Raw genomic sequence first — 13183 nt, 5'->3', positions numbered from 1 at the left:
TTTAACTGAAAACTTAACTGGACGTCTGGAATCTCCGACAGTATGGCGTCTAGTGAAGGCAGTACACCAAAGAAAGAGGCTACAAGTATTCAGGACGTCGATCAAACACGTTATAGTCGCAGGCCGACCTTCTTCGATGTCGTTTTGAACCCGGATCATGACCACAACCATCAGAGGCAAGAAGCCCAACATGATGATCACGACGCCAATACTAGACCAGGGACTCCACCAGCAAGGCAAGTAGTGTAAATCTATGTATATTTTCGATATTTACATTGATCAGTGGTCCATCTATCGCATTATGTCACTCTCTCACCGCACCTAAATTAACGTGTTAAAAACGGTTGCCGGCCAACTTTAAAAAGTTTGATTTTTGGCACATGGGGACCTAGGAATCAATTCAATGTACTCATTAACTGATTCTTCATTCGTGGCTTTTCTCGTTTTAGGTCTCCTTCTGCTGAACACGAACCAGTCGCGTCCTCAGGATCACCGTCAGAAAAACAACCCACGTCACATACCCCACCTGTAATCTTGCCACCACTAAACCATGCCTCCTATCAATTGTCTCCACGAGACCCGTCATTGCAACCCCAACAAATGCCAGCGCGACTACCGCCCATCCGCCTCTCCCAACATCCCATAACGCAACATTCACAGCTTACTACGAGATCCACACCTTCATCACCCACTACAAGTACTCATGACCTACCTCTTACCACTGTCCAGCAACCGTATTATCCCCATCCATATGTAGTCCAAACAGAACAACTACCATCCGCACCGAATAGTCCACCAACATCGTACTCTATGGCACCGGCACGATGGGGAGACCCTGATAGTAGCGGGAGTAGTAACAGCAGTAGCTATCAGCCACATACATTTCGCGCCCAGCAGGGTAGAAAGAGAGTCACTGAGGCATGCAAAACTTGTCGAAGGTACAAGTGTTTGATGTTGGCATGTAACGGTTTGGGTTTTCAAGATCTGACTCCATGAATATCATATATCATAGGCGGAAGAAAGGCTGTGACGGTCAGCGTCCTGGACCTTGCTCCACGTGTAGAATATCTGGATTTGAGTGTGTGTGGGGAACCTCCCAACCGCCGTGATGGAGAGAGCTCAAGCTGAACTACTGCAACAATGTCACAAAATACCAGTAAATTAAGAGTAGGTACAAGGATTTGAAACATAAAGACGCCATTGACGTCGTTATGAAAAACAAGTTGAATATAAAATATAAACCAATACAAACCCAAAGAACACGGAATTGTGTGCCAAATTTACGATTAAAATTGATGCAATTGTTCAGTGCATGGCTTCCACTTCCGCCGCGACAAGTCGTGGTTTTCCTTAGCGGTTGTCATGACTTTTATTCTGCAAAAGACGACGACAAGGAATTAGGCCAAACGACGGCAAGATCAATACAGGAGACGTCTAGAACAGAACAGCCTCTATAACGTGCCTGCTCTGATTCATTAGATCGGGAACTGCAAGGAAAGGATGCTGGCCCGAGAGAACAGAGAGGGCGCCATAGATTCAGCATCGCCATCACCGCAAAAGAAACCAAAAGCAGCAAGGAAATCCGTCGCTGCTGTAAGTTCTCTCTTTATTGATGCCTCGGTGTATCTTTCTCGCTTGCATCCATCGGTTTTGCTCGACATTAAAAAGCACTTTTGAGAAAACAGGAATTGTTATTTAAACTAACGCTTCATTATCTAATACAATAGGTTATTCTAGCGTCTGGGACAGCTGCATCAGTTGGATTATCATCATTCTTTGGTGCATTACGACAAAAGGAGCAGCCTAACGCCTCATCATCTGCTTCCATAACCTCGTCACAAACTCGCACTTCGAGATTCGGAACATCCTCTTCCCGTCGTGACAGAAGAGCTCAATCCCTATACGTTCTCCCAGATCACAGAGACGGACTAGCTGCATCTATAGAATCTTCCCAACCCAGAAAGCCGCCAAGAAATCGCTTCTCCTTTGACCTGGGCGCATTAGGTCGACCTTCAACAAGTGCTACCATAAGCAGTGAAGAATCGACGACATCATCTCGTAATAGTAAAGACGGTCATCGTACTAGCATACCGCTTGGATTTAGGAAGCGAGCAACGACACTTGTTGGAGCTAAACCGCCGCTGGCACCCAAAGCAGGATCTACCGTATCGTTTGGACCATCAACAGCTATAAATACTAGTAATAGCCATCAAGCACCATCCTCATCGTCTGGTGGTAGTAGCAGTGCCCATTCACTTCCATCCAGATCAAACTCAATTCACAACCGTTTATCAGCTACCGGTGGATTGCCTCGTCTACCAATGTCATCAACAACTAGAGAAACAGATCCCACTATATTCGAACAGCCCCTGCTGACTGAATTACGTGTCGGATCGGCTCCATCGGCTATAATACACAGTACACCCATTCTAGATGCTTTGATGGCTGATGAGGATGACGAAACCTATGTATCGTCATCGGTCAGAGCTAAAGCTAGGGATCGACGAATGAAGGAGTTATCAAAACTGGAAGCGGATTATGCTGCCGAGTCATGGGATGAGGACTTTGATATAGATGTTGATGGTGGGCAAGTGTTGAATGTTCCTACGTCAGTTACCAATTCGCAGGATACGTTGAGAATAGATATTGCCAATGTGCGGAAGTTTGCATTGCATATTGAAGGTATGATCATATGACAGTTGTAGTCTTTTTTTTCCATCCGCTTTTAAGCCCACATAAATCAACAAGCATTTCGTTTGCTGACGAGCCACTCTACGTTAGACCTCAAGTTCTTATATGCAGAGTCGAGACAAATCATTGACAAAGTGACGGAAGAGAACCGAGCAAAAGTACAAACCCTGACAGAATCATATGCCAAGGACGTAGAACACGCATTATTCCTGATAGATTTGGCCGAGTCAGCCGAAGAGAGTGACGACTCAATAACACCAACTGATGCACAACGACGAGTCCTGTATGAAATATTACAACTAGATCCCTCAACAATAAAACGACCATCAACCACAAGTCGAAGTAGACGCCACCATACACCATCATCCTCATCGACCACTGCACTAGCGAATCTGAATGCTGCATGGTCGGCAGCCGCTGCAAACATGACCCCAACCACAACCTCAAATATTGGTGGTGGTGTAGCTCCTCTAGTATTCAGCACCGCAACAACAACTCTACCAACTATAAGTAACAGTAATAGTGCCCAATCCCTTACCGCACTGTCACAAGTAGCACCATTGATACCATTCTCAGCAACACCCAAACCAGAAAGTCAACCGCCATCTCCAGTGATAGCTCGTGAACGATCAAGGTCGTCGTCGGGGTGGTCTACACCTACATCTGGAAGCAGGACACCGGCAAACAGGACGCCGGGAAACCATACACCACCAGAATTGTCGATGAATGAGCTTGCCATGATGCACTTTGGAGTAGAATATATGCCTCAACTACTTAAAGCTCTTGGTAATGTAAAGTCCCGTATGACTGAGTATTTAGGAGAGATGAGAGAAGCTTCTTTAATTATATAACCACTTTCACAACTGTCTATACTATTTAAAGCCCGATTTGCTAGTCGTAGAAGAATAATAATACTCGTGTTTGCTTATGTTAAACCTCTCGAATCTCTTTGAAAAATTCCCTTAAATATACATATACCTGTTTACAAATGGCAATGGTGGCAAAAAAATGGCTAGAGCTTTTTGAAGCTTGGGCTTGAATCATTTAAATTGAACTATATCTTGTGTGAGCGAAAAAGAAGAGCATATGTACAAAAGCTAAAACAGTCTATCTTAGGCCTTAACATCTCCAGACCCACTGTCTTCAGGTTCATCACGAATAATCGTCTTTCCATCCAACTTTTTGATCTGCGGGAACTTTTTGGCAACCTCAGTCACCCAGTTACCATCAGCTGTACACTTTTCTTCTAGTGGGTTGCCCACAAGCAGCAATTCTTCTAGTTGTGGTAGATCTTTCTACAAGGCCCACAAAACGTAAGTAATAAGACACATAAACCATCAAAGGGCACTTCTAAAAGGACACGTAAACTAACAACGGGCACTTCAAAAAGGACTTACAATGCATGAAATCCCCTCCCAAGCCTTAATCTTGTTATTCGCAGCATACAAGACCTTGAGTTTACGACAACACTCAACACCATTGAGTTTTTCCAAGTTGTTGTACGAAATCCATAGCTCTTCTAACGTATCTGCGACGGCGTCCAGTCCTTCGATTTTCTTGATCATGTTGCGGCCGAGGGATAGGATCTTTAGGTGTGCTGCGTGATAAAGCTCGTCACAGAGTTGACTTTGAGAATAATGGAGGTCATTTTTTTGGCTTACATAGGCCCTGCAGATTACTTATTTTCTCGATATTGTTGGTTGATAGGCCTAGATATCTACGATACGTGTATCGTTAGTTCTCATGCATTATCTTGGAACAGGGATGTGGGACCTACTCGACTTTGACGAGAGCGGCGAGAGATGCATCCATTTTGACAATGAAGGGTTGCAGTGCCAGCATTTTGACTGTTTGTGCCTCGGCTGCTACTTGGCCGGTCTTGTCTTCCTGAGAGATTCGATGTTTGATGATGGGGAGAGAAGAGAGGGACAGTTAGTATATGTGTGTTTAGATAGTGGTGCTAACGTAGTGTTGTAATATGTGTACGTACCCATGCTTTTATGGCGTCTTTAATGGCAGTTCCTTTGGACTAGAAAACGTTGAAAGTTGTGAATGAATAATTGTGCATGTAAACGATGATTTCTGGTATAGGAGGGTACGTACCATGGCCGGAACAGGTTATATTGATGCGAATTAGTAGGTTGGTGTTGTAGATCAAGCCTCTGCTTCTGTAGAACTGTTGGATCACGAACGAATGGACGAATTGTTGAGGTTTGTGTTTTTCCTGCGATTTTGCGGATTTGACAGATTCTGTATGAACTCGACGCGCTCAACAACTAAATATAGATTCATAATGATACCGGAGCGCTCAGCCCTTTATATTTTTAATGGTATATCACCTAGTCGATACAGCAGGTTCAGCAGCAGTGAGATTTGTCGAAGAATTCTTGAGCCACGTCATGCCATCAACACGTTCCTTCCATCCAGCGGAAATAATACGTTGTGATAAGGTATCGAGTGACCTAATAATATATTCTACCTCGCCGATAATCCATGACCGTGCTTTCTCCTCTTCTATAAGGTCAAGTCCCCAGCTAGGATTTGCTATGGTTTCTTCGGTGCCTAGTGCAGTAGCATCGGCCGATAAGTGTTCGTAGGCTTCGAGGACTGCGTCGTCTATTGTTGGAACAGGTGGTAAGTTGGATCATGTGGGTGAAGAAAAGCATCACATTGTCACAAAGACGTACCTATTGGAGCATTCTTCTTCAATGCGACTAATAAATCAGATGCCCTGGCATGTAGCTGACTATGGTGCATGAGCAGCGCACGAAACTTATACGGCAGGAGGTAGCGAGTCATAGTAGAGCTCCATGACGTTCCAGCGGTGCTTGAGATGTGCTGAAACGTTCGTAGATGGGATACGTCACTTATGGTATTCGACCTAACTCGTCCAAATATATTGGCGTTGGTTGTTGCGAAGGGTGTTATCGAGCGACTAAAGGACGAGGTGTGGGGGACGACACTACAGGAAGCCTTTCTGGCTATACGAGATACAGCATACATATTTCAAATACGATAATGATTTGAATTTTTGGAGTGAGTCGGATTATACCGGTTTGTCGAAAAATTCGAATTTGCCCCTTTGTGGGCTAGGAGCTAAATTCAGTGATGTGGGCCAACCCACACCCCAGAGCTTGTGAGTCTCAAACCACATCCAGTCTGAGAGGAGATTTTGGATTTCAAATACTGGAGGCTCTTTGTAGGTTTCTCCAATACAGCAAAAGGTCACATCGTTCTACTTATCTCGTAACCATATTGTGTAATTTCTCGTCCGCAGAGCTGCAACTAGCTTGGCATCCTTTTCAAATTCAGACAGCACTTGGCTCATATATCTTTCCAAAAGATCTAAGCAGCGTCTGTGCTATTCAACATTTTACCTATACCACGAGAAAATCTCCACAACAGCCTACTTCGCTTTCCAAAAAATCTCAACCCTCGCCGAGATCACCAAAACCAGTCCGTTTCAGCCAACCACTAAGCTTCCATTCTCAACGTTAGACCATAATGGAAGAACTAGGTATGTCTCCCCCATGCGATCGATACTCAAACATCCCCACAATACCACATTTCCTGACTCTCTTCATTTTTAGACAATCTCCTCAAAGACCTCAGCAGCTTCACAGCACCATCTGCTGGCCCCTCCACACCATCGCGCTCCGGCGCATACCCAAGCTCGCCAGCAATCCCCTCCCAGCTAGATCCAGCTCGCATGCCATCGCCAGCAATAAAAACCGCATCGCAAAAAACACTCGTGTCGGACTCGACAAACATACCTTCCCCTTCCTCAAATCTCAACAATGTCAATATACCAAGTGGCTCCGAATCGAATCTCGCAAGAGGAAACGGTGTGTTTGGAAGCACGCAATCGCTAGCTGGTGGTGGTAAAATGAGAGCTGCACCAATGATTACGAATGCGCCGTTTCAAAAGGCTGATATGCCGCCGTGTGGAGGATGTCGACAGCCTGTTGATGGGCAGTATATTGAGGCTATTGGCAAGCATTATCATAAGGATCATTTCTTGTGTCGGTGCGGGAGGTTGTTGACGTATCAAAAGTATATTGAGAAAGATGGTAGGTTTCTTTTGCTTGACAGGTCTTGTGTCAAGTCGATTGGTGATAGAAGAGGACTGATTTGGAATTCACTGCAGGTGCCGCATGGTGCAAGAAATGTTTCGGTGAAGAGTTCGCTCCTCGTTGTGCTTACTGTTCAGAGCCCATTCACGAGGTATTCAATGTCTCTTCAATTCACCACTGTCTCTCTGTTTTTGTTTCTAACAATACCTCCAAAATCATCAGCGCGCAATAAACGCACTCGGCAAATCCTTCCACATTGAGCACTTTTTCTGCTGCCAATGTGGCAAAAACTTTGGTGCCCAGGAAGGCTTTCTCGAACATGAGGGCAAAGCATACTGTGAAGAAGACTACCTGAATCTGTTTGCGCAAAAGTGTAATCGGTGTGGCGCTGGACTTATTGGTGACTACATTATTGCCATGGACGCGTATTGGCATCAGGCTTGTTTTTCTTGTGCTGTAAGTGTTGTGTGATTTTTGTCGGAAATTGGGTAGTGATGGGTTGATTGACTAGGATTATGTGGTATTAGGATTGTGGAGTTCATTTCAAGGATGGCAAATACTATCAGGTATATCCTCGAGATTTGTCTGAATCTCTTTTTTGCGCTATGTACTTATCATTACTCTCAACCAAATAGATCAACGGCGTCGCACTATGCGAAAACCACTTTTACGAAAGGTAAAAAACACCTCAACATTTATCAATATCCTTATCATCAAGACTAACAATCAAACTCCTCCTTGTCACAGAAACGAAGCACTATGTTTCACATGCAGCAAACCCATCCTCGGTCGTTGCATTGTAGCGCTAGACAAGAAATACCATCCAAATCGTTGCTTCAAATGCCATTTCTGTCAGAAACTCCTCACGGATGAAACGAATTCAAGTTCGACATGCTACAAGGCCAAGAATGACAAACCGTATTGTTCTACGTGTCATACAATGTTGTTTGGTTGATTTTCGAATGAAATATACTATTTATTATTTTACGCACGAGAAACGGTGTCTGAGGATTTCAAAGTTACACGCGAAAAATCCAACAGTATAAAGTAGAAATTTGAGAACAGAGCTAGGATTTAACATCTCAAACAGAAGTTATGATTCAGAGAAAAAGTATATGCAGAATATTTTCTATACAGTGCTTGTTTTAATGATATCTCGTTTGCGCTTGACATGACAGGAGATCGACTATTGATGTGACGCTTTGACAAATCCCAAAGGCACCATATTAGGATTACTTGATCCTCCGCCACCACCACGACCTCCAGAAGATTGGCCTCTGCCTGATCCTCTTCCACCACCACGACCTCTGCCTCTACCCCCACGAAACCCACCTCTTCCGCCTCTTCCGCCTCTTCCACCACCATACGACCTAGACTGCTTGAACCTCACATTCTTCATAGCCAACGCCATCAAATCATCAGGCACCCTCACGTTACTATCTTCAAGAGAACGCACCAAATCCCCAGCAAATTTATCTTCACTACTGGTGACCAGACTGTACGCAGTCCCCTTTTCACCAGCTCTGCCAGTTCTTCCGATACGATGTACATGAGAGTCCAAATCTTTGGCAGAATCATAATTCACTACATTTTTAACAGACTTGATATCTAGACCTCGAGCAGCCACATCTGTACATACAAGCACATTTATGCGAGATGCTTTAAAGTCGGCAATGACGGTATCTCTTTCGATTTGTTGCAGGTCTCCGTGTAGTGCTCCACATTTGAAGCCCATGTCTTTTAGGTTGAGATACAGAGCATCGGTACCCGCTTTGCGTCCGACGAATACTAGTGTCGATCCTCCTTCGCTTATGAATCTGGGCAACTGTTTTACGAGCCAATCCCATTTGTAGGAGTCGTCAGGAAGAACTTGGATTATTTGGGTCACGTCCGTATTGACCACACCAACACCTCCTACAATTACTTTTAGTGGTTCTGTCAAGACGTCACGAGCTAGGTATTCGATTTTGCGAGGGAACGTAGCACTAAATAGGAGTGTTTGTCGATCAGGCCGTATACTATTACAGATAGATCTGACTTGTGGTTCGAATCCTACTACAAATTTCCCAAAGAAAAAAAAGTCAGGAAAACTGAAGTAAAAACGAATTGATTGAATCGATCCAAACGATACTTAACAGTCAAACATTCGATCGGCTTCATCCAAAACCAAGTATGACACCCTCCTTAAATTCGTAGCCTTCATCTTGATCATATCTATCAATCGTCCCGGAGTAGCAACAATAATTTCAATTCCGCCTTTTCGAAGTTCCTTGAATTGTTCTGCTTTCGAAGCACCACCATAAATCACAGACACATTCAGGTTATAAACTTTGGCGAACTTCTTGGTCTCTGTGTATATTTGATGAGCTAGTTCTCGAGTTGGAGCGAGAATCAGTCCAATGGGTCCATCATCAACATCTAATTCATCCTGCAGAGACGAGGAAACCGATTAAAAAGAAGTTGAAGGAATTGATTTGATGTAGAACAAAAGACGTGTATCCGAAAGAAGTCGAATGAAGACGTTTGACTTCTGTCAGTGTCAAGGGCTACTCACTTGATCCATGATATGTACAAGCATCGGCCATATAAATGCAGCTGTTTTTCCAGACCCGGTCTTGGCAATACCTATGAGGTCTTTACCAGACAATGCAAGTGGTACCGCTTGTCTTTGAATGCCGGTTGGTTCTGTATATCCATGTTTGGCAATTGCTGAAATCAATGATTCGTCAAATCCAAAGTGCCCAAATGAGATACATGGATAATACAGCTTTGAAGCGTGATCTGGACCTGTTACCACGACATCGAATTGTGCTCGTATTTCACGAACTTTATCAGGTGTTAGAGATGCTATATCGGCATGAGGTTCGTAGAAATTCTTTTCGAGTTCAGGGTATTCGATCTTGGAATGGTCGACTTGTGGGAGGGGTTCAATGTCTTTGCGTTTATCACCTGGATTTGAGAGGAGATTGATCGTTGTTGGATTTTTTTGTTGTCACAACAAGAAGGAAACATACCTGTAAGAGCATCAACACGTGCCATACTCGGATCTTCATTGGCTGCATCGATCGCAGCAGCAGCTCTATACACCTCATCATCTGAATCGTCATCATCAGGTCGAGGACCACTCTCAACTCCACTCTTGCCAACTTCAAGCCCCTTTGACTTCATAAACTTGATATAATCTTCTACATTATCGTCATCATCAAAGCTCATTATCTGCTGTTGTTGCGTTTGTCTTTTCGGTAGACTAGCTTCCTGTTTTACTTGCTGATCTATACCAGCCATGAATGCGTCTAGATCATCTTCGTCGTCATCGGCTGCTGCTGCTGGAGGTGGATTTGCAGATGGAGAGCGTTCTGAGGAAAATATAGATGGTCTAGCAGTCGTGGATCCGGCTTTGACAAAGTGTTGGTTTATAGTGGGTTTCTTGTCAACCTTCCAATCGTCGTCATCGTCGTCATCTTGATCCATGGTATTTGAAGCTGGATCGTATGCGTTACTAGATGATTTGATACTTTGCTGCTGAGTAGTGTGTGTTGAAGTTGATGTTAATGGTGGAAGCTTTCGTTTCGGTTGTTGCTGTATTGAATCGTCATCGTCGTCTTCTTCGAGAGCAGAGAATGGACGTCTCCCCGTGACGGCTGGCTTCTTGACGAATCCTGTAGAGGGCTTCATGGTATAATTCGTGAGTTTGGTCGAATGTTTGTTGTCTTGGCCGAGTTTGGCGAGCTGAGAGTCCTAACTAAGATACTAGATGTCAGCATTAAGCAGTGATTTAGACGATTGAAAGATGGATCCACTACACGACAGCAAGCCGAGAGTCCTTTTAACACCTCGTCATGGTCAAAACAATTTCTGTGGATTTACCTGAGGAGAGCTTTACCAATACTAGAAAGCTGCTGTATCCAAAATCAAGCCAGAGCGCTGAATACGTAAGGAGACGTCTTGTCCTCCACGATCTATATGTGGTTGAGATGCGGTGGCAATTGGAATGGCACTGGATGATGGATTTTAACGATTACAACGCGACAAACGCTCACAAGCAAGCATTTTCTTGCTCGGCATAACGAGGGGTGATTTATTCGAGGCATAATACACGTAATGGATGCTTTTCTCTGTCGTATACAAACATTTTCGTTGCTGCGCGAATATTCACTTTAAATTGTAGTTTGTGACGCTTCAAAGACTCATAACATCCTCCACAACCGACGTTGTCATGAACTGTTAGAAGGACGAGAGCCCATTGCGTGGATGTATCCACGACTAGTAGTTTCGGATGTATTACACTGCTTTTGAACAATTCCTGCTTTGATGTCCACAAAACATACTGTTGCCGCTTCTAACATTTTGTCGGTCTTTACTGACTAGTTCCTCTATATAAAATGCCTATATAGCTTCTCTTGCACATGAATCTATCTCTGGACTGCATTGATCGGTCCTCTACGGCCTTCCAGGTATCAAGATCTCTCGTTTTACTAGATCACGTATTTTGACGTCAACTATAACAATGGTACTGATTCTCCTGACGTTGCTTGTCTGTACAGATATCAAGATTCAAGATTAAGGCACTAGTGCTGTGTCCCTTCTTCTCATCAGCAAGCGAGATACCTCTCGTACTCGGTTGTCGCAATCGTGGAGCCGCAACGAGCATTGTGCTGATACTCGGTCTTTGCACTCTTGCTCTGCTCCCACTCTGATGCTCACCTCATCCTCTCTCTTTAATAGACACCTGCAAGAAGCACGAGCCGTCACTCTTGACGTTTACGTCAACAAGGAATCATAAAAGGACAACGCAATTGTATGTGAAAATGTATGGCGCAAAGAAGCATCAGGCCCGTCACAAGTTGCAATTCTTGCCCGGTCGAAGGATACGTTCCTTCCTTGATTCGGGAATTGCATCATGCTTGCTCTTGTGGTCCAAGTGAAAATACTGTCTCCAATCCAGAACAATCATGTAAGTCTAGGCGCAGCTCAAGTTCTCAGTCTCATTGTCTTACACTATGTCCCTTTTCCAATATAGCCAGCCTACAAGAAACCAGAGCTCTTACTTGAAATCACAATGTACTGTGGTTCCACTCAGGAATCATTGGGGAAGGCATTCGATTTGATTACCGGCCTTCCAAAACAATTTATTTCTTGAAATTTCAAAGTGCAGGCCTCTATGGCCCGATCGGTGCGTTGTCTAATGGTGGGGACGACGTCCATCTTGATCCTGAACTGGTTGATGCTCTACAACTTTGCGAGATACGATCTCCCTCGGTGAGTACCAATCTCTTTATATCGCGGTGCACTCTTTTTCGACTCGTATTCTTTATCACACTTTTCAACTTTAAATATATAGACAACCTACAAGAAGTAAGAGCCATCACTAAGATCACTTTACTGTGGTCAGGCCATTCAGGAGTCATGGGGCAAGGCATGTGATTGATTTAAAGTCATTCCAAAACGTGTTTTGGGATTTACAATGTACAGGCTTGCGGGCCAGGTCAATGTCTTGTCTAGGTGGTGGGGAAAAACAACATACGACACCCACCTTGATCCTGGATGGTTGATGCACGCTTGCCTTATGGTGGAGTTGCTGCTCTTGTAGCCAGGTTTTATTACTTCTCCTATTCGGTATGCTCAAAGATGTATTGAAGCGTTGTTTTGGTTATGATCCAAATCAGATCCTAAACTGCATAGACAAACTACGAAAATCCAGCGCCTGTCGCCCCGACAAATTCAACGCCTCATATCTGAGCCTGGTCGTAGTCATGTCTAATAGTGAGGAATCTCAACACCTACACAAAGTCAGAGGCTGTCGCCACGGTCAGACTTTTATGGTTGGATCATGTCACACTTCTACGGTTGGTCAAGTCACTTCAGAATCATGGAGCAAGGCCGCTGGGACTGGGACAGCCCTCACATGTTGGAAGCGAATTGCCCTGTGCCTCGCTATCCAGGGGGTCATTCTTTTCTGTAACCAATTTTTCAATCAGGCTGCTTAGAATTCGGTTTGGAGGATAGAAGCATCGTTCCGTCTCTTTGGAAAAATCACAAAGTAAGCTTAAATAATCTACCTTATTCAGGCATTCGCTGTTCTTTTCCTGACCCCTGCTCCTAGCAACTAGATTTCTGAAATCTCAGTACAATATTCATCCCACACTTACAAACATGGTTTAATGTGGGTTCCAAGCCCCGGTTGCGAAAAGACAGAGGAGACCATATGGAATCACGCTTTCTCAATCGTCGAGATTCCAGTGTGATCCGAGTTAATGCACTTACAGGTACATGTCGCTCATCTGGATATTTGGAGTTGACGAGTCGTGGATGTCAGCTATTACCAATCATGGAGATACAGAAGCAGCTATCTTGCAGCAGTCCCAGTGTGGTTTGTTTGCATTGGGTAAAGCAAGAGTTTATTGTTATTTCCAAGACTG

The 13183-nt window shown here is 44.2% G+C and overlaps 4 protein-coding genes across 4 annotated transcripts; 2 read left to right on the top strand and 2 right to left on the bottom strand.

The window, feature by feature from the left end:
- Window positions 1-1500: 1500 nt before the first annotated feature.
- SmJEL517_g01250 (uncharacterized protein) lies at window positions 1501-3542 on the top strand (the record flags this gene model as incomplete). The annotated part of the gene is made up of 3 exons (XM_031167178.1): window positions 1501-1593; window positions 1728-2682; window positions 2782-3542. 3 exons carry the CDS (start codon window positions 1501-1503, stop codon window positions 3540-3542), a joined length of 1809 nt encoding a protein of 602 aa, XP_031026800.1.
- Window positions 3543-3803: 261 nt separating this feature from the next.
- On the bottom strand, window positions 3804-5694 carry SmJEL517_g01249 (uncharacterized protein; the record flags this gene model as incomplete). The annotated part of the gene is made up of 7 exons (XM_031167177.1): window positions 3804-3986; window positions 4089-4288; window positions 4353-4408; window positions 4469-4578; window positions 4682-4720; window positions 5042-5307; window positions 5379-5694. The coding sequence occupies 7 exons, from the start codon at window positions 5692-5694 to the stop codon at window positions 3804-3806; spliced, it is 1170 nt and encodes a 389-aa protein (XP_031026938.1).
- Window positions 5695-6195: 501 nt separating this feature from the next.
- On the top strand, window positions 6196-7444 carry SmJEL517_g01248 (uncharacterized protein; the record flags this gene model as incomplete). Its single annotated transcript, XM_031167176.1, has 6 exons — window positions 6196-6208; window positions 6282-6761; window positions 6839-6915; window positions 6987-7220; window positions 7292-7330; window positions 7400-7444. The coding sequence occupies 6 exons, from the start codon at window positions 6196-6198 to the stop codon at window positions 7442-7444; spliced, it is 888 nt and encodes a 295-aa protein (XP_031026937.1).
- A 506-nt stretch (window positions 7445-7950) lies between these two features.
- Window positions 7951-10439, bottom strand: SmJEL517_g01247 (uncharacterized protein; the record flags this gene model as incomplete). The annotated part of the gene is made up of 4 exons (XM_031167175.1): window positions 7951-8819; window positions 8901-9192; window positions 9319-9713; window positions 9779-10439. 4 exons carry the CDS (start codon window positions 10437-10439, stop codon window positions 7951-7953), a joined length of 2217 nt encoding a protein of 738 aa, XP_031026699.1.
- Window positions 10440-13183: the final 2744 nt, after the last annotated feature.

The sequence above is a fragment of the Synchytrium microbalum genome (genome assembly GCF_006535985.1).
Source record: "Synchytrium microbalum strain JEL517 chromosome Unknown SmJEL517_scf0004, whole genome shotgun sequence".
Classification (NCBI taxonomy): domain Eukaryota; kingdom Fungi; phylum Chytridiomycota; class Chytridiomycetes; order Synchytriales; family Synchytriaceae; genus Synchytrium; species Synchytrium microbalum.
Note: the sequence above shows the minus strand (reverse complement) of the source record. Positions and strands in the feature narration are given on the sequence as shown.